The sequence below is a fragment of the Neomonachus schauinslandi genome, chromosome 7 (assembly GCF_002201575.2).
Source record: "Neomonachus schauinslandi chromosome 7, ASM220157v2, whole genome shotgun sequence".
NCBI lineage: Eukaryota > Metazoa > Chordata > Mammalia > Carnivora > Phocidae > Neomonachus > Neomonachus schauinslandi.
This window is the reverse complement of record NC_058409.1, coordinates 139160249-139179025: the sequence shown is the minus strand read 5'-3', so window position 1 is coordinate 139179025 and position 18777 is coordinate 139160249. Positions and strand designations below refer to the sequence as shown.

Sequence of the window (18777 nt, the reverse complement as noted above, 5' to 3'; positions counted from 1 at the left end):
TGGGGATTCCTGTGACGTGGTCCTCCTGTGACTGGGGCCACTCTCAGGCGTAGTCGGGCCCAGTTTCACTGCACACCGGTCAAGCACAGCCCCCTGTTGGTTCTCCCCTCGATGTACCCTGAATCCAGCATTCCTTAGTGGGTTGAACGATGTGCAATTGCTGCTCTTTGACCATTTCTGAGCTACAAAAATGGCAGTTTCGACCTAAAACTTCCACCACCTCTTATAACCTCTGGGTTTATTCTTTGCTCATTTTTCTCTTGGGATTATTTATATTATGGATTTGAACGTACTTCTTTTATATTAGAGATACTGACCTGTCATATTTGATAGGAATATCTGTTTTGTTGTTTAGATCTGTATTGTTTAGGATTTAAAATTTTTTAATATTTGTATGTATCTGTTCTTTTCCTCAGAGCTCGTTTTTATAAAAAACATTGTGCCTCTTTCACATGCCCTGAAATGGGCTGACCTTCTTCAGAATGTAGCTGCTACTTAAAGCTCTGAGAGCCATTGTGAGCCTTGTTCCCTGCCAGTCTGAGCTGTAGTTGTGTCTCAGGCACTTGGTAGAGAGCTCAGTCATGAAGTGCCTGCGACTATGAACGTTTAGATTTGTGAGGCCATCTGCTGAATGTGTATATTTTGCCCACTTTACAGGTTTTCCAAACTTGACCCCTGTATCAAACTGGATAACCAGGAGGCTGGATACCTAACATATGTTTTCTCATCTTTCCCAGAAATGCTTTCCCTGACTTGCAGTTTTACTTTATGACCCTCCGACTCTTTTAAAGGATCTAACAGTTGGCACCACAGGGTCCATAACTCGAAAGTATCTCTGAAGTTATCCAGATATTCCATATTTTGGAACTCATGCTAAAACCCTTTCTTTGTGATTTTAGTTTGAGGGAAAGATTTGACCATGTACTCAGACTCTTTCAGTGACCAAATAATCAAAGGCACATCAGTTAGACCAGTGTCACTTTGGGACCCGTGGCAGTAATTAGAACATCTCAGGGGCCCGGTAACAGTTCGGATCTCAGTTCTTTTTTTGTCCTTATTTATTTTACAGTTTATTTTTGTTTTGGATATTCTTTTGGGAGTAAGTGTGTATAAACTCAAATTTAATTTTAGAAGTTTGATTCACCTCTGAAATAGTATGAGTAACTTATGCATTTGGAAAGATGCGGTTACAGTTGGGTCAGCCATTGAGAATATTCCCAGGGTAACAGGAGTCTGCCAAAGGGCAAAGGTGCTTGATGGGCCCTTAGTATGTTGCAGCGATTGGAGCGCTGAATGAAAACGCGACTCAACGCCCACTGAGAACATCATGCTATGACTTGAACCTTGAAAACTAATAACAAGGGTGCAGTGCTTAGTCAGAGTCTGCATGGCGCCCACCCCACGACAAGGGCAGTGCTCCTTCCTTTGTGTGAGGGCAGGGTAGGAAGCAGAGTTTCAAGTGACTGCCACGGATGAGCAAGATGAGCAGAAGGGCCCGCAGGATGAGGCTAGTGAAGTGCAGGAGGCAGCGAAGTTGATCCTGATGCTCGAGCCTCATCCCGCTGGAGAAATCAGGTTGTCCTGGTGCCTGTGGACCATTTTCTGGTGGCTTTTTTTTTTTTTTTTAAGATTTTATTTATTTATTTATTGGAGAGCGAGCGAGAGAGAAACAGCATGAGAGACGAGAGGGTCAGAGCGAGAAGCAGGCTCCCCGCTGAGCCGGGAGCCCGATGTGGGACTCGATCCCAGGACCCTGGGATCATGACCTGAGCCGAAGGCAGTTAGTTGCTTAACCAACTGAGCCACCCAGGTGCCCACTGGTGGCTGTTTTTGAGTGACAACACGTATGTCACTGAATATTTTCATTTCCTCGTTTCACTTCCAGACCGAATGACACTTAAATCCACTTTGTAAAGAGTCTGATAGAATGATCCAGACATCTCCTAGCATGTAGACTGTTTTTAATACATCATGGGAACTTGGGATTTTTTTTTTTTAATTTTTTAAAATTCAGAGGTATAAACTTAGTACTTCTCTCTGTTCTTTCCTATCTCTTTGTTAGAGTTAGGGTCACTTTCCACACAGATTAAACCCCTCAGGATGTTGGTTATCAGTAAGTGAGTGTTACAACAGCTGTTTAGAAAGGGACATCTAACTCCTAACCTCGGGAGTGGCTAGTGTTTTCATAATATTTGGTGTATATCATTTATGTGTTCCTGTGTGTTGTATCGGTTACATATGCTGTTGTTTTGTACAGTATAAACATTTGGTAATTTCTTTTGACTAGTCAGAGAAGGACTTAGAGTAGCTTGTGTGAGGGACTCAGCCAGCCTGGTGTTCATTCTTCCGGGGATCAGGGGCACGTTTTTTTCCCACAGGAGTAAAACTTACCCTACGGTCTCAAGTCAGTAATGACCATTTTGAACTCTTGGATGCTTTTACCCAGGGCTACGAGGAGGTGTCTCAGAAGTTCACCTCCATCAGGCGCGTCCGCGGAGACAATTACTGCGCACTGAGGGCCACGCTGTTCCAGGCGATGAGCCAGCCGGCGGCGCCGCCCTCCTGGCTGCAGGACCCGGAGCTCACGCTGGTACGCTGCTGCCGCAGGTTTGAGTCCGCCACGTTTCCGACCGTTTCTGTGAGAAAGCGCTCCCTTTCCAGCCCGTGCCGGGTGCCGGGGCTGTCTGCCGTGCGACGCCGGCATGTGGCCTCATTCTAGTTTGTGTGGCGGGGATGATTTTGCATAGTAAAGCGACCAAGGATAATGGCTGTTTTTCCCAGAAGAGAAACGTGGTAAAATGTATTTGAACACTTCCGCTGAATTAGAGAGCTGGTGTTTGTAGTCTGTAAAAAGCACTTAGGAGCAGTTCGACTTCAGTGTTGGTGTCTGTAGTAAGTGGGCTGTCCGTTGTCCCATCTGAGAACCTGTTGGGGTTTTAGAATGCACGTTCTGTGGTTTTAGCTCCAGTTCAAGACATGAGCACCTTCTGCGTGGTGTTAAGAGGACTGGTGTAGTAGACGGCCCGTGTGCCCCTGGGGAGGCTTCCTGGGAGATGAGGCTCAGGGGATGTGTCCCATGCCTGGCCTTCTTTGTTTTAAATCTGCAGTGTGGTAGTGACCCCCTAGAATGTCGTGTCAGTGTGACTTGTGTGTATGACCTACATCAGATGAAGTCACGTGATAGGTTGGATGATAGAATATCTCAGAGTCTGGTGGGCGGGAATGGGCAGAACTGATGATAAGACATTAATTGGAAGAAAATTGGCAGCCCTGTGCTTAAAAAAAAAAAAAAAACCACAAAAAACACAAACACTAACAAAACCCAAGAGTGCTGGCTGCGGGAGATCTGCCTTAACGGCAGCTTACAAAGGTCATCAGGATGCATTGATTGGCAGCTTACAAAGGTCATCAGGATGCATCGATCGGCGGCTTACAGAGGTCATCAGGGTGCATCGATTGCATGCTCAGTCAGAGCCACATGATGTGCGGCCGGCAGTGAGAAGCCTTGTCTTGAACACTTCTGAACCACAGGCAGTGACCGTCCCATCTTGAGCTGGGCTGGTTGGATCCCATCTTGAGGGTTTGTGCCTGTATCCTCAGTACAGAGGGGAGTGTGACTGAGATGATTCGTCTTGCTCAGGAACTGTTGAAGGAGCTGGGGTGTTTGCCTGGAATTAAGACGACTTTTAGAGAAGGTTGGTTGCCAGATAAGCCAGAGATGAGGTACACGAGGGATCATACGGCCTCAAAGGGCACAGGCCTGGAGGCCGTTGCACCCTTGTTCTCCTTTGGGCCCTTCCGCCGGCCTTCCCTCAGAAAGCCCGCTGTGATGGGGGCCTCCCTGAGTGAGCGCGGGGCGGCAGAGCGGGGCGGGCAGCAGCAGGCGTGCGGGTGGAGGGGTGGGTGGTGCGCGGAGGCCAGCGTACGCCCCGTGCTGCTGGGGTGCCTGGACCGCCTTGCCGCGGGAGCGGGGTCTGTGCAGCTCCAGGACTCTGTGCGATTGCAGTAAGGAGCCTCTTTACTATAAAATACTTACTTAGTAGCATACTCACTTACGACAAGCAAATCCAGGGGTACGTTATTGCTGCTGAACGAGACAGTCTTACAGGAATTGGGGGATGAAAGTCATTTCTTACTCATCTTCCTCATACGTCAGAATAACACGTGTCCTGTCAGATTCAGCAACACCCTGCGTGCCCTTAGAGCTGGGTCTACATCTTTTGTGTTAAAGGTGGCATGGGCTTGCCATTGTAAACACTTGGAGCAGAGCCAGTGACGGTGGGTCTGTCTCCATTTACCCTGATCCTTGATCTTTCGGAAATGCTCAGGGCCTCTTCTGACCACCACCCCGTGTTCAGTGACAGTCCTCTGTCCTGGTTGGTTCGGGGCACAAGCACCTGTGGTTATTGTGTGTCCATGGGGCTTTTAGAAGTGTGGGAGCACTCACCACTTCTGGGGACACAGAAAAGCAGCTCTCAGTAGGCAGGCTGAAGGGCATCTAGTTTTGCACTATTAGGGCCTCCTGAACGGCACTGGCTCTATGTTAACCTGCGCTTCCGCTTTTGGCGGGGGGTGGGGGGTGGGGGGGGGGGGGGGGGGGGCAGAGAGGCCCCCTGGGACACCTAAGTTTGTGGTGAGTCTGTGGATTCAGAACCAGACTTGGCCAGTGGCCTGCAGGCCGGGCACTGCTGAGCATCTCTTGACCTCATCGAGAATTCGGGCAAGCCCAGAGAAGCCCTGTTTTGTCACCAATGACAGGCACCCTGCAGCTGACTGATCTGCTTCTGTTTGCAGATTGAAATATGTTCTCTGTGGCATTTTGCCATCTTCTCTCTCTCTCTCCCAGAACGTCATTGGTTTCAGAACATTAAAAGGAAAGAGGAGAGCTAGACTGAGAGACCCTCCCCTTAATCTGAGCTTAGTGCAAGAGACCCTTTTTCTGCCCACGCTCGTTTCTTCTGGCCTGGCTTCGTTCTCAGCCTGGGAGGTTGAGCTTTGCCCTCGCTGCCCATCTCGTCCTGCCCTGCTTGGGTTCCCTGTGTCCAGATCCCACTCTCCACATTTGACTGCAGTTGATCATCTGACCCTGACCCCCAGCATTGGAGTTGGCTTGGTCTGACTGTTCTTAAACTTGGGGGCAGCACCTTGGTCCCTGAGAGGCAGTGTCCTTCAGGGCAGGGATCCTTTGGTTTCCAAGTTTACTAAGTTTTAGAATGTCTCTGAACAGGAGGTACCTGTGACAGTGTTTACCAAAGCTCTTTTTTTATGAGTTATTTTTGGGGACACATCTTTGTTACCCCACAAGCCTTTTAATCATGGTGACGATGTCAAGAATTGTAGACAACTTGCTGGAGAAAACAAGTTTTATAGTAGAGGCACAAGTGAAATTCCATCTAAGCTAATTACCTACCTTATTTTGAAATATTTTCATTCATGGTTTCTTGTTTGTTTGTTTTTTTTAAAAGATTTTATTTATTTATTTGACACAGAGAGACCCAGCGAGAGAGGGAACATAAGCAGGGGGAGTGGGAGAGGGACAAGCAGGCTTCCCGTGGAGCAGGGAGCCAGATGTGGGGCTCGATCCCAGGGCCCCGGGATCATGACCTGAGCCGAAGGCAGACGCTTAATGACTGAGTCACCCAGGCACCCCATGGTTTCTTGTTTAAATCTTACTTGCTTAAATCTCTCTTACTCTGACAAAAGTCCAGTCTCTTTGTGTGTCATAGAAAAGAGTGGTTATTTATGTGTGTTCTATGCACTGTGACTCTGGAAAGCATTTAAAGTTAGGTCTTCTTTTTTCTTCTGAATGAATCATTCCAAATGCATTATTCTTTCCTCATTGTTTCTTTCTCACACCTCATTTTTCAGACTTTCTCCAGGATTTCCACATCTCCCAGAAGCCTACAACCCTGAGCTAGGTCATTACGCTAGCAACACTTTGCCCGGTGCGTGGAAGGAATGAGGAGACGGACTTTTATTTCAGGGTTTCCCTGTATGTAGTTAGAACTTTGGGGTCTTCCAAGTGATTCAGTTGTGTTTGTGACTGCTGCCGGGGTATGTGCACAATGTCCCGTGAGGCTTCGATGGTCTTCCAGGCTTCTCCCTACCCCATTTCCCAGCTTACGTTCCATATTTCCCGCTCCGTGCATGTCTTGTGCCCAACTGTGATTTCAGCTTATTGCCACTTGGGGGCATTTTAGGTTCTGGTGATTAACCTCGAGAACCTGAATTGAAGGTTTGCAGCAGAACCACCCACATGTTGCTGAAATGCTGGGCGAAATGCTGGGTGGTGTGGGTACGGAGCTGGGGTGGTGGTAATAAGATGGGGAGGATGCAGCCCCTCCCTGACTTAGTGAGTGATCGTAAATCACCGTCACTGTGGTAGCTTTACCTGAAGAGGGATTTACATACCTGCATGGCAGTTGTGTTTTGCTGAAACGGAACCACCTTTGTTTCCCATGATGGCTGTAGATTGAGAAGGTAGAGCTAGAATCACTCTTTGTACAAAGAAAGGGTGTTTAGAGCCTTAGACTCTTGGGGAACTGAACACACGTGGCTTCATTTAAAACTGTATTTTTGACTGTTAGATAAGCTCACGTCCCTCGTAGGATGCCGTAGGAACGAATTCTTCTCTAATGATGGTTTGACTTGGTGAACTTTCTTTTCCTTTCTGGGTGTTACAGCAGTGAAGGGACACGCCTGTGCCCGGCCTCATGATGAATTTTCTCCTGACACACCCGGGACGTGGGGAGTGTCGGAGTTCCCATGCTGTCATCAGTCACGTTGTGTCCCAGCTTGCCTTGCAGACTCCAGATTCTGTGGATGATTAGGGGAAACAAAATAAAACACGCTCCAGGAAAAAAAAAAAAAAAAAAGGAACCAGGCAAAGGAGTAGCTCAGCTGTCACTTTAATGAGTTGCCCATGCAGCTATTAATCCCCGTGGCTTCTCCACTCTGTTTTTATCTCACTGTATTGATGAGGCAGTTAAGCTAGATACACATTGTTTTTGTGACTGTTAAAGCTTTTGAGGATATGTGGTGATATCGGAAGTTAGGCTTTCTTTTTCTAATCAGGAAGGAGTCAGGTTTTTACTTTATTCAGGACCATCTCGCCTGCCCGAAGCACCTTCCTAAGCTGGGCTTTAGGGAGTGGCAGGGAGGCTGTCCATGATCCCACTAGCGACCTGGGTGGGTTTGTTAAGACACGGTGGGGACACTGCCTTAATGTCCCCTCACAAAGTGCTGTGGAATGTTCTGGCTGTGGTCGGAGCTGAGCAAGGTCAATCCTGTCTTTGTTATCTAAGTCAGAACCACCATTTCCTTCCAGCAGACAAATGTGCGGGGGAATTAATTCTGGAAACAAAGGTAGGTTTTGTAGGCTTTGTGGTTTCTACAGGATCCTGTGATGGATTTCTTGGAATGTTAACACCTCTTTATCTCTCTGTTTCTTGATAATCCAGTTACCGGAGAAACTCATAAGCAAATACAACTGGATAAAGCAGTGGAAACTTGGACTGAAATTTGAGGGGAAGAGCGAGGACCTGGTTGATAAAATTAAGGAGTCCCTCACGTTGCTAAGGAAGAAGGTTTGGAATCTGTAGTTTTTTTTTGCTCTGATAAGTGCAAAACTCTCACTCCTGATCTCCCCAGCAGACCACTTCTTAGTCCTCACGTAGTGGATTGCCAAATGCCCATGGCTGGTATTTAGACAACATAATTTGAAGGAACATAAACTCTTCCTGTGAAGTTTTTGGTAAAATCGAGAAATATCGACACCATTTATCGTGTTTAGTGAAATGTTTAACTTTCTTAAAAGGAAATCTTAAGTGTGGTCTTTGTTATAAGACATACTGACAAGTATCAGGGATAGTCTGTATTTAGTCTCTGTTTCTTAGAGTATTATCAATGATGTGAATTCATATTTATTAAATTCTTTCCAGTTATGTTCATGTTTTAAGATTCTGTCCCTTTTTATTAGACTGGTTTTCATTTCTGAATGATTGTTAGAAACTTGTCTTTATTTTTTCTAAAGGCTTATTTATTTAGATTCAGTAACTTGTCTTCACTTTTCTTTAAAGATTTATTTATTTTAGAGAGCACGAGTGGGAGGGGCAGAGGGAGAGGGAGAGAGAATCTCAAGCAGACTCTTGCACTGAGCATAGAGTCTGAGTCGGGTGGGGCTCGATCTCACGACACTGAGATCACGTTCAGAGCTGAAACCAAGAGTCAGATGCTTAACTGACTGCACCACTCAGGCACCCCAGTAACTTGTCTTTTGAAAACTTTCCTGAGGGTTTCTCTGAAACAGAATTATAGGGTGAACTTGGTCAGGTGATTCCCAGTGATTTAGTTATTAAAATACTCCCTTTCTGGAGTATTCCATGGGTTTTGGAGGTCCTGCTTGTACACTGGCCCACCTGGACCTCTAGGTTGCTTGGCTTGGAAGCTCTCCACACCAGGAACCCTGAGTTGAGAGCCTGCTGATTACTCCAGGCTTTGTAGATGGGGATTGGGGGGCTGGTAAGGAGGCGTCAGACAGCTTTCAAGAGTCCTTTAGCACTTACCCAACGTGTTGATCTGTTTCCTCCAGTATGGTCTGCCACACGGTTAGACTTTCAGCTCCATGAGAGTCTGTCCTGCTCATTCCTTTCACCCAGTGTCGAGCACCAAGCCTGACACATAGGCATTTGGTAAATATATTGTTTAGTGAATGAACTGAGGGCCTTGACCTCCTGGAACCTAGTTTTTTATTTATAAACATAAGTGTTTCATGGAAAGTCTAGCGATTAAAAAATTGTGACAGGAGAAGGAAATAGGGATTCTGTTCTCTTTGCCTCTTGGAGTGGAGCATGGAGTTTGCAGGGGCTGGGGACCCCAGGGTCTAGGTTAGGTGAGGACTGAGAGCAGGGCTCTGGCTGTGTGGGTAAACAGGAAGGCTCTTCAGTTCAGCCACTGGTGACAATTTCTTTTTCATCCGTTTTAAGGTCTTGTGAAAGTGTAATTTTTGCTGTATTAGGTTTGTATGCTGTAAATAGATCCTCATTTTGGGGAATGTTTTAAGTGTTTCCAATTTACAATAACATTAAAATTATTCATTAATAATCTAAGCCAGCATTACTAGTCCTTCCTATGTGCCAGGCTGTGCACTAAATGTTTCATGTGTTATTTAATTCTCATAACTACCAAGATGTTGTTGCTGTTGTTATCCCCATTTTAAAGATGAGGGCATTAAGGCCCAGATTGGTTAGTGCCCAGCAAAAGCCACCAACTGCTTGGTAGCAAGGCCTTCATTCCATCCTGACTCTGACTCTAGAGCCATGCTCTTGACTGCCAGCTGGGTCTACTTCTGGCAAATAGGAGACGCTCCAGCTTTCAACCACATACTGAAGAGAATCCTGTGGTACAGTCATTACCATTAAAATTTACTATTGAATTTAGAATTTTAATGGCTTTTTTGAGAGGAACAATAGTTACTGGTTATTCATAAGGACTAGTTCATGTTGGTATCTCTTGTCCTCATTCACTTTAACTTAAAAGCACATATATTTATAGAGTTTTCTCGTTCACTTAAAACGTTTGCCTATGTTTGCCGTATTCCTTAAGTACTCTGCTTTATTCTTAAGCAGGAGTCAGTAAAAATTTCCTTAGTGGATGTATTCATTTGAAACTCCATGTATATTTTTAGGAAGTTAGAGGGATGAGTTTAGTAAGCTAACATTCAAGAGACCTCACAGTCTTCCTTGCCCATCTTAATTTTTGCAGGTTGGCTTGGTGTTTCTGGGTGGTAAGTGCTCCCGTAAGCCCCTTGAAGGCAGGTATAATTTTAGTTACCCCTCACAGCTTCACACACAGCCCTCACACACGCACCTTATTAGCTCCTCCGTAAGTATTTCTGATTGGTCCAATTTCATTGTCTAGGAAGTTAGGGGAGTTGAAAGTTCTATTCCATAGCATCAGTGCTTCTCCTTAGTGCATTGTACTTTTGTTTCAAATTAATGGGGGAAAGGCTGAATAAGGAATTTGTGTGGTCTGAAGAGTACCATTGTTTGAGCTAGAAACTTGAATGTTGTGAGCGTTGGTACATGACCCATGGTCGCCTACTTTTGAAAATAATTTTGTGCTCCTAGTATGGAAGTATACCAGGGGTTTTTAGAACAAACATTTAATTGTTACATAACTTTCTTGTTATAGTGGGCAGGCTTGGCGGAACTAAGAACTGCCGAAGCAAGGCAGATAGCTTGTGATGAACTGTTCACAAATGAGGAAGAGGAATATAGCCTCTATGAAGCTGTAAAATTTCTAATGCTAAACAGAGCCATTGAACTATATGATGATAAAGAGAAGGGAAAGGAAGTTCCATTTTTCTCTGTGCTTCTGTTTGCTCGGGACACATCAAATGATCCTGGACAGCTGCTAAGGAACCATCTAAACCAGGTGGGACACACCGGTGGCCTTGAACAGGTAAGTTGTGCCTTTGGATGTGTATTAGTCCAAAATAGCAGCTTTAATCATTAAACACGATTTCACAGCTTTTGTAGGTCAGGAATTCTGGAGCACCTTAGTTGTGTGGTTTTGGCTTGGGGGATCTCAGGAGGGTGCAGTCCTGTGTTGTTCAGGGCTGCAGTCATCTGAGGGCTCGACTGGGCTGGAGGATCCACTTCTAACATGGTGCAACACCTGGCTGTTGGCAGAGGCCTCATGCGTAGTTTGGAGGAGGGTTTAGTTTCTTGACACACGGGCCCTTCCATAGCAGTGCTTGAGTGTCCTTGGGACACAATGGCTGGCTTCTCCCTGACAGTGAAGTGATCCAAGAAGAGAGCAAGGAAGAAGCCACAGTGTGTTTATGATCTCATCTTGGAAGTTACACACTCTTGTTTACACCATAGTCTGTTTATTAAAAACAAGTCACTGAATCCATCCCACACTCCAGGGGAGAGCTTTAGGTTCCATCCACCTTTTCAGGTGGGGAGGGCAAGAGAATCGTGAGCCTGTTTCGTAACCACCACGTTTATTTCAGCCTGGGCTTGCTTCTGCAGGATGCTGGATGGGATTGGTACCCTTGCGCCTGGCAGGCTACAAATAAATGAAGCAGAGGGTCTTGTTATTTAATCTTGGCAGCTGTAGCCATATTCGATAGTGTCCTTTAAAAATAGAATGGGAGTCACCTTGAGCCAGTAGAGACCAGCCTGCTCCCGGATCTTTTACACATATGCTAAGTTTGGAGTTCTGCGCAGAGACCCAGTGCAGTGCTGTCCCGTGACTCACCACACCCTGCACTATCTATCTTTGGTGGGTGCTCACTGTGTTATCTTAAAAAGCTTAAGTCTTTGTTAGTGGACTAGCCGGCTACTAAGTAGCATTTAAGGCTACCCATCCAAAGTGCAACCTTTGTGGTGTGTAGCAAAGGACAAAGGCTGATGGTCACTGCCAGGTCAGGGCGGATTGAAGAGGACTGCTTCAAACAAGTATCTGCACTCAGAGTGTAGGCTCCTCCTGTCTCCTGAACCACAGCACGTCCCTTCAGTACAGAGCCTGGGGCAGTGTTAGTTAGTTAGTCTGCATGTTAGACCGAAGTTAGTTCTTGTGGAGTCCTCGTGAAATCTACTGTAATGGCGAGTCCCATTTTTAAAACATAACAGCTATATTGAGATATAATTTACATACCGTAAAGTTTATCCTTTTGAAGTGTGCAACTCAGTGGTTTTTAGTGTGTTTACAGAGTTGGGCACCCGTCACTGTAGTCTAATTTTAGACTCTTTTATCACCCCTAAAAGAAACCCTAGGCCAGTTGGTACTAATTCTCCCTCCCCTGGCCCTAGGCAGCCACCAGTCTACTTTCTGTAGATTTGCCTGTTCTGGACATTTTGTAGCAGTGGAATTGTACAATATGTGGTCGTTTGTGACTCACTTCTTTCACTCAACATCAGGTTCTCAAGACTCATCCATATTGCAGCACACGTCACAAACGATATTCCAGCGTATGGACAGACCGCATTCATCCGTCAGCTGATGGCCGTTTGGGGTCTTTCTGCCTTTTAGCTATTATGAATAATCCTGTTCTGAACATTTATGTACAGGCTTTTTGTGAGGACACATATTTTCATTTCTTTGGGTAGATACCTGGGATAGACTTCTTTTTTTCTTTAATTGAAGTTTATGTAACATAAAATTAACTATTTTAAAGTATATGACTCAGTGGTTCTTAGTACATTTATCAAGTTCCAAAACATTTTCATCACCCCAAAAGAAAACTTGGTACATGTTAAGTAGTCATGCCTCATTATCATCTGATTCGAACTGTTCTTGTGGGTGTGAGGGGGAATCTCATTGTGGTTTTGGTGTGCGTTGCTCTGATGACTTCTCATGTGCTCATTGCCCATTTGCATATCCCCTTTGGATTAATGTCTGTTCTATTCAGATCCTTTGCCCAATTTTTAAACGGGTCATTTTTTTAAATTGTTGAGTTATAAAAGTTCTTTATATATTCTGGATACAAGTCTCTTCCCAGATATGTAGCCCACTTTCGATGATCTGCTTATTTGTGACAGTCGTGTAGGGAAGGCTGGGGGCCGGGCCTACGCGGAGGAGGGAAGGTTGTGGTGAGGCCGGGCTGCGCGGTGCCCGGGACTCTGGGCGTGGAGCAGGTGGTGGTGAGCTGCGTCTGGTAGGGTGGCTTCCCTCCGCTCACCTCTTTGCTCTCTTTCCCAGGTTGAAATGTTCCTTCTTGCTTACGCTGTGCGCCATACCATTCAGGTGTACCGGCTTTCCAAGTACAGCACTGAAGAGTTCATCACGGTCTACCCCACTGATCCGCCCCTGGACTGGCCGGTGGTGACGCTGATCGCCGAAGATGACCGGCACTACAACGTCCCTGTCAGAGTGTGCGAGGAGACGAGTCTGTGAGGGACACGCCGGGACAGCCTGGCCACATGGCTGAGGGCCACAGGCAGCAGCCCCTTGGCTCGGGCCTTGGGTCTCCAGGTCTCTCAGAGGGACCTGTGGGAACTCTTGGGCCCCGTGAGCCAAGCTGGACTGGGCTGTTCTGAAGACAGCTTCTGATAAGAATTAACCAAGTGTTTTCCCTCATCTTTGATGCAATATATTTCAGGGGGGGCCTTCAGAGCACTTCTTTTGGAAGGTACAAACTACATCTTCTCCATAACGCAGGTCTTTTGTATCAGACGAGACTCATTTTGGAGAGGAATGTATTCTTTATGTCTCAGAATCAAACTCTTTAATTGTAAACTGGCTCTCCATTTTTCCTAAGATAGTAAGTCTCTGTTTTGGCGGTGATGGGTCTCTGCGGTGCCCTTCCTCTGGGCGGGAGTCTGTTACGGACACAGTCCTAACGTCCTCTGATAGTCTTGTTGAGCGTTGGTTTGGATTTACATATTAATTAAAGCTATTCTAAGCAGATTGTCTCATAGAAGATTAAAAACTGGGTCCAAAAAGGAGTTACTTAAAGGCTGGAGAAGGAGCCACCAGAGGGACGTGAGGGCACCTGGAACTCCTGACTCAGAATGTGACAGGTGCCTGAGGTCACGGCCACACCTGGTCGGGTGCCTCATGCAGGTGCTGTGCTGTCACGGGGTGAGCACTGCTGGTAGTTGAGCTCTGGCGTCGGGCTCTTGATTCTCCGTTTCGTAGATGTGCCATTTTATAGTCAGAACAGCGCCGAGATCCCCCTGCTCTTTTAGAGGAGGAAGCCAGGGCCCGATGACTTCAGGCACTCTCATCTGAGTTCGGCGAGGGGGGGCGGGGGAGGGGGGCTGGACCTAGGTCTGCCTGTGCCCTTTCCATAGGCTGTTTTTGAGGGTGCTTCCACTGCCAAATTCATGTTCCTGCCAGGGGATGAGTCATAGCAAAGTGTCTTAAGATTTTTCATGAGTAAGATGAAGCAGAAGCAAGTACTAAAACCAAGTACGGAAGTGGGGCCAAGCTGCATTGGCCTGTGATTTGGTTTGGGAAGCCTGAGGGAGGAGGGAGTGTTCCTGGCAGTGAGTGAGTGCTGCCCAGAGGCCTGGTTGAACGCAGTTAGGGCCAGAATCCTCCACAAGGGGCATGGGCTGTGTCTGTTTTCCCCCAGGGACCAGACACATCACTCCAGGGCTGGATCAGCAGCACCTGCATGGGCTCAGCCCATGAAGGTAGTATCACCCTGAGGTACCAAGCTTTATTTTATAATAAAGTCTTTATTTGATTCAATTTAATATAGTTAATAAGCTATGACATGTTTTTGGGGAGTGGCAAACCTTTTTTGAAAATGTAAGTTTTGCTTTATACTTAAAATTCTTCTAAGAAAACTCAGAGGACAAACAAAACTACGCAGACTGTTACATTAGTATTTTCCCATTACCTCATCAGTAATACCACAGTTTGGGAGGCCTTTATTCTTTAGAGTGTTTGAATCGGGTTCTGCTCCAAATGTGCGTGAATGCGTTGGAGAGGCTTTGTGGTTTTCACTGTGAAATGTAATGGTGCCTCGAATAAGGGGGTACCTAGAAGCCAAATTAAAGTAATAATAATGACTTCTTATTGGCTTTGATGTTTCATTTTAGGATTTGTAATTGTACAGTAGGAAATGCTTACTGTTCATTCTGGAACATTTTTTAGAGCACACTTAAAATGTTTCGGCACAAGGCAGTGGGGGTCTCTGTCCTCCGGGGGGTTCACTGAGTCTGACTGTTGGTCCATACCTACTATTCAACTTAATAATACTCATGACCATCTTTACATTTTGAAAATGTTCTAATCTTAGTGAACTTGAACTGAACTTTTGGGCAACTTAATTGTTTACGTGCATACTTTTTTCTTGTTCCTGTGTGTGGTATTGTTAGAGCGTGTGGAAACTGTGGTCTTCACCACCACAGTGATGCAAGTTTGAAAGCATGCGTTCAGGTGGCTTTCTGACCCAAGGCCTTATGGACTCTGCTCTCGGCCTGTCGTGCAGGCTTAGTGGGATCACTAAATGATTGGCCGACTTTAAAAAATACCGCTTCTTCATTGTAACATGCAACTTCAGTTGCCCAGAATCTTAATTCCATGAATCATTCCTGGTCATGGGCTGGTCAGGTGGCAGCAGCAGGGGATAGAAATTGCATTGAGACCAAAATGGATGCAGGATAATCTACTTAGAGGGGTCTCTAAAATGATAGAGTGTTCTAGGAAAAGAGAAAGCACCGGTAACTACACTGGGCTTACTTTCATTCCCTGAGCTTATTGCAGGAGTTCAGAGATTTGGACCCTATGGTCTTGGCAGAAAGATGATCCTCATCTTAAGCAGGCATGACTTACACCTTTGAACTTATTTAAGGCTCACTGAAACCTGGAAGACGGTCCCTCTAGCAAGTTCCCTGGAATTAACATTGCTTCTTCAGGACCTCTTCTGGCTCCTCCCCTCACCTGCTTAGCTCCTCCTGCACACACAGCACGCACTGGTTTCACTCCTTCCTGCAGGTGGAACGGCCATGACCACGGGGGAGGACGAGAGGCCAAGGTGTGGGTTTGCACTTGTGCTCCCGACCTAGGTGGGGTTTGATCTGAATCTTCCTTAGAATACAGCATATCGGAGCATGTTTTAGATGCACCGGACGGGACTGACGTGCTTTCCTTGTGGAGCCATTGACACTGGTACTTGATGTTTGCTACTGAGCGACCTAAGGTCTGATGCAAGTTGTCAGGCATTGCCTTGGGATCCTTTCATTATTCGGTTCCTTCCAGTTGTAGGGCTTAGCAGGTAAAAATCTCAGGCCACGTGAGTCTTAACACCTCTGTCAGAAGAAACATCTTTTGTGGGTTTTTATGTGCTTTTTTTTTTTTTTAAAAGGCTGTGTCTTCCCTCCTGTCCTGCCGCCCCTCCCACTAAGGTGCCGTCTCACCTCTGTGTCCGTGGGCCGCTTCCCGAAGGTCTCCTGGAGAACAGCTGTTATGTGCTCTCTCTCTTGCCTTTACTGCTTGGCCCTCTTGATATTGCTGCAGATCTGTCAGACTCCAATAGACTTTCCTGGCTGTCTCCTCTTTCTGATGTTAAAATAATGTTTGGTTGTTTCATTTTCTCTCTTTATTAAGCAGTACTTTGTAGGTACTCCCCCTTGAAAGCCCAGAAGTATTTTCAGAAGTCTACACCTCCAGGGAATCCTGTTTGTAGGGCTCCATAGAAATAAATAACTTTTTTAAAAAAGCCCGTGACTACTTAAAACAATGAAAAGGAGGTCCTCGGTGTGAGTGAGGTGCATCTGAAAAGTGTGTGAAAGGCATAGAATCCCCATACCATTCAGCAAAAGGCAGGGCACAGTGTCAAGTAGCTTATAAAAGTGGCCCAAGGAACTGTAGGAAGTGAATTGAAGAAGGAACTGATTTTAGAGTAAAAGTGTCACTTAAAACAACAGGGTCGCCTGGGTGGCTCAGTTGGTTAAACGCCTGACTCTTGATCTTGGCTCAGGTCGTTGCCCACGTTTGGCTCTGTGCTGGGTGTTAAGCCTACTTCAGAATAAAACAAGAAAAAACAAATGGCCGACAGACCTCCTGGCTTGTGTTACACGTGGATGAAAATCTAAATGAGTAGAAGGACTTCTGTGTATGGATTCTGCAGATCACTTTCCTAAAATGTATGACGTTCCCTGTTTCACAGAAGTACAATGTTTAGTGCGTAACTCTTCTGGAAAACCCTGGTGATCTCTTCTGGGGAGGTAGAGAGACCAGGGAGCCAGTGCTGAGTTGTGCAGAGAAAAGACAAAGGCAGCTGACGATTAAGGCCTTTGCCATTCAGTTAATAACGTGAGGCCTGGAAAAGCCCAAAACTAAGCTGGTCCGGCTGTCTGTGGCCGCGGTGGGGGGGGGGTGGGAGCAGTAAGGGTAAGGTGGCCGTGGCCCTGCCCGGGAGGGGCAGGTCCCTATCGGTGGGTCCGCACCCGGGTCCCCGCGGGCCCAGCAGCACTGCGGAGGGCCTGAGGGCGGTTGTCCCACTTGTCTTGTTTCCATGGTAAATTGAAATAGTTACTAGGAATGGTGGAATGGGTTAGTTCAGTCCGGAACTATAGATGTGTTCCTTGCATTGAAGTACCATATCAGCAAACCATTTTATCACATAATGCCTCTGTTCCCAGGCCTATGGCCACCTGTGTATTTAAATATTTTGAATGCGCAGGACTAGCCAGGGCTATTCATGGAGGAGAACCCCGGCTGGAGTTTTGTTTCAGTCACATTGATTTCTTGGGTGTAAGTCTGGGTCAGGAATGAAATCGTCAGAACATGGTTAATACAAGGAAGGAAAAGATATGGGGCTCGAAATATCTTTGGTCTTGGCGGTCATTCTTCTAGTAACCAGGGGTGGTTGAGCTTAATTGTGAACTTCAAAATCATTTTTTTTGTACTTAGATTTAAGAGCTTTTCTATAATAAGAAATGCCTTGATCTGTATGCCCATAAAAGGTGCTAACATCTGGTACCCTTTACAGGAGCTCCCGCAGTCCGGGGGACTGTCCATCACTTCTGAGTGTTTCCATGTGGGCACAAAGCCAAAACGAATGTATTTAATGAGCTCCCTCATTTCCGTTGTTCTTCTGAGAATGTTTTGGTATTGTTACCTGCATTTTAGCAGCTTCTGACTTTTTGTATTGTGAGTTTGGAGAGGGTAAATCTTCCTTCCCCGGGGGCTGGGTTGTGCGCGGCGCATGGCCGGGAGCTCAACGGGTGAGCCTGGCCCTACTCATCTGGGCCTGCTTAGCAAAGTCTCCTCTGTTTACACTGTAAAATGTCAGCATTTGTCAAAAACCTGTTCTCTGAGAAACGTGCTCCTGAGGCTCAGCTCGTGTGGGGCTGTGCTTCCCACCTGCGGCTGTGGTGGGGTGCCTGGCTTGGGGGTGGGGGGTTCCCCCTGTGACTTGTTGACTCAGGTCTTCATTGGTGGAGGCTGAGCCGACTCAGGGCTTCACTGTTGATCCCCTTTAGCAAACTTGGCCACTGAGGATTGTACACATAAATCACCAAAAATAAATGGAGAAAATAAAAGATCAGAAGCTTGGCTGTGTTGCTGTGTTGCCTTTGAGGACTTTGGGCAATTCGGGTCTGATACTGTAACTTTCTAGGCGCCCCCCCCCCCCCCCCCGCCAGGCCTGTGATGCCTGGGACTTTACGGTGTCAAACCCATAAGGAAGTGCTGCAAAATAATGAGGTGCCTCGTTCTGGACGTGGGTCTGGATTCAGTACCAGCCAGTCCTCTCGCCCGTGGTAGCGGTGGAGCGAGCACGCACTGACAAGAGCCTCCGAGGAAGATCCGTGGGGGGCCTGCAGGGCCCGGCCGCAGCCACAGTCCTGGCCCAGCCTTGCCGGGCGTTTGCCCAGGAGAGGCCCGTGGGGCCTGGGACGTTCTGGGTGGGTGAGAAGTTTGGTGACCGTGGTGATGGTACTTTACACGCACTGTTACAATGTAGAGTATTGTAGCTTAGGACGGTGCCTTCCACATACTTCCTGGTGCCATCTCCCCAGGTCAAGAACTAGAGCGTAGTTTAGGGCAGATGAAATGCGGTCAGGCTGTGACATGCTGTGCTGTTCACCGGGGAGGTGGCACTCTTTGAAAATCTCGGGGAGAGCGCTGAGGCTAAAAGGCCAGCACCTCGGTAATTGTTGGTTTCCGTACCTGACGATCACATCGTAATTGTGCCAGGTCATGAGGAACATGGTTTAAAAATACCTTAAAAGCATACAGTCAGCACCCCTGAATAGTTCCAGTTTTCATAAGTAGTGCTATAATAAGCATTCTCATTCATGAATCTTTTTA

General features: G+C 46.6%; 1 protein-coding gene across 2 annotated transcripts in view; it reads left to right on the top strand.

Annotated features, from left to right (window-relative positions):
• Window positions 1–18008, top strand: part of OTULIN (OTU deubiquitinase with linear linkage specificity) — a 31608-nt gene extending 13600 nt beyond the window's left edge. For both annotated transcript variants that reach the window (XM_021702511.2, XM_021702510.2), the window contains exons 4-7: window positions 2447–2590; window positions 7461–7586; window positions 10192–10461; window positions 12709–18008. In XM_021702511.2, coding sequence (XP_021558186.1) covers window positions 2447–2590; window positions 7461–7586; window positions 10192–10461; window positions 12709–12903 — 735 coding nt within the window. In that variant the 3' untranslated portion in view covers window positions 12904–18008. The remainder of the gene's footprint in view (window positions 1–2446; window positions 2591–7460; window positions 7587–10191; window positions 10462–12708) is intronic.
• Window positions 18009–18777: the final 769 nt, after the last annotated feature.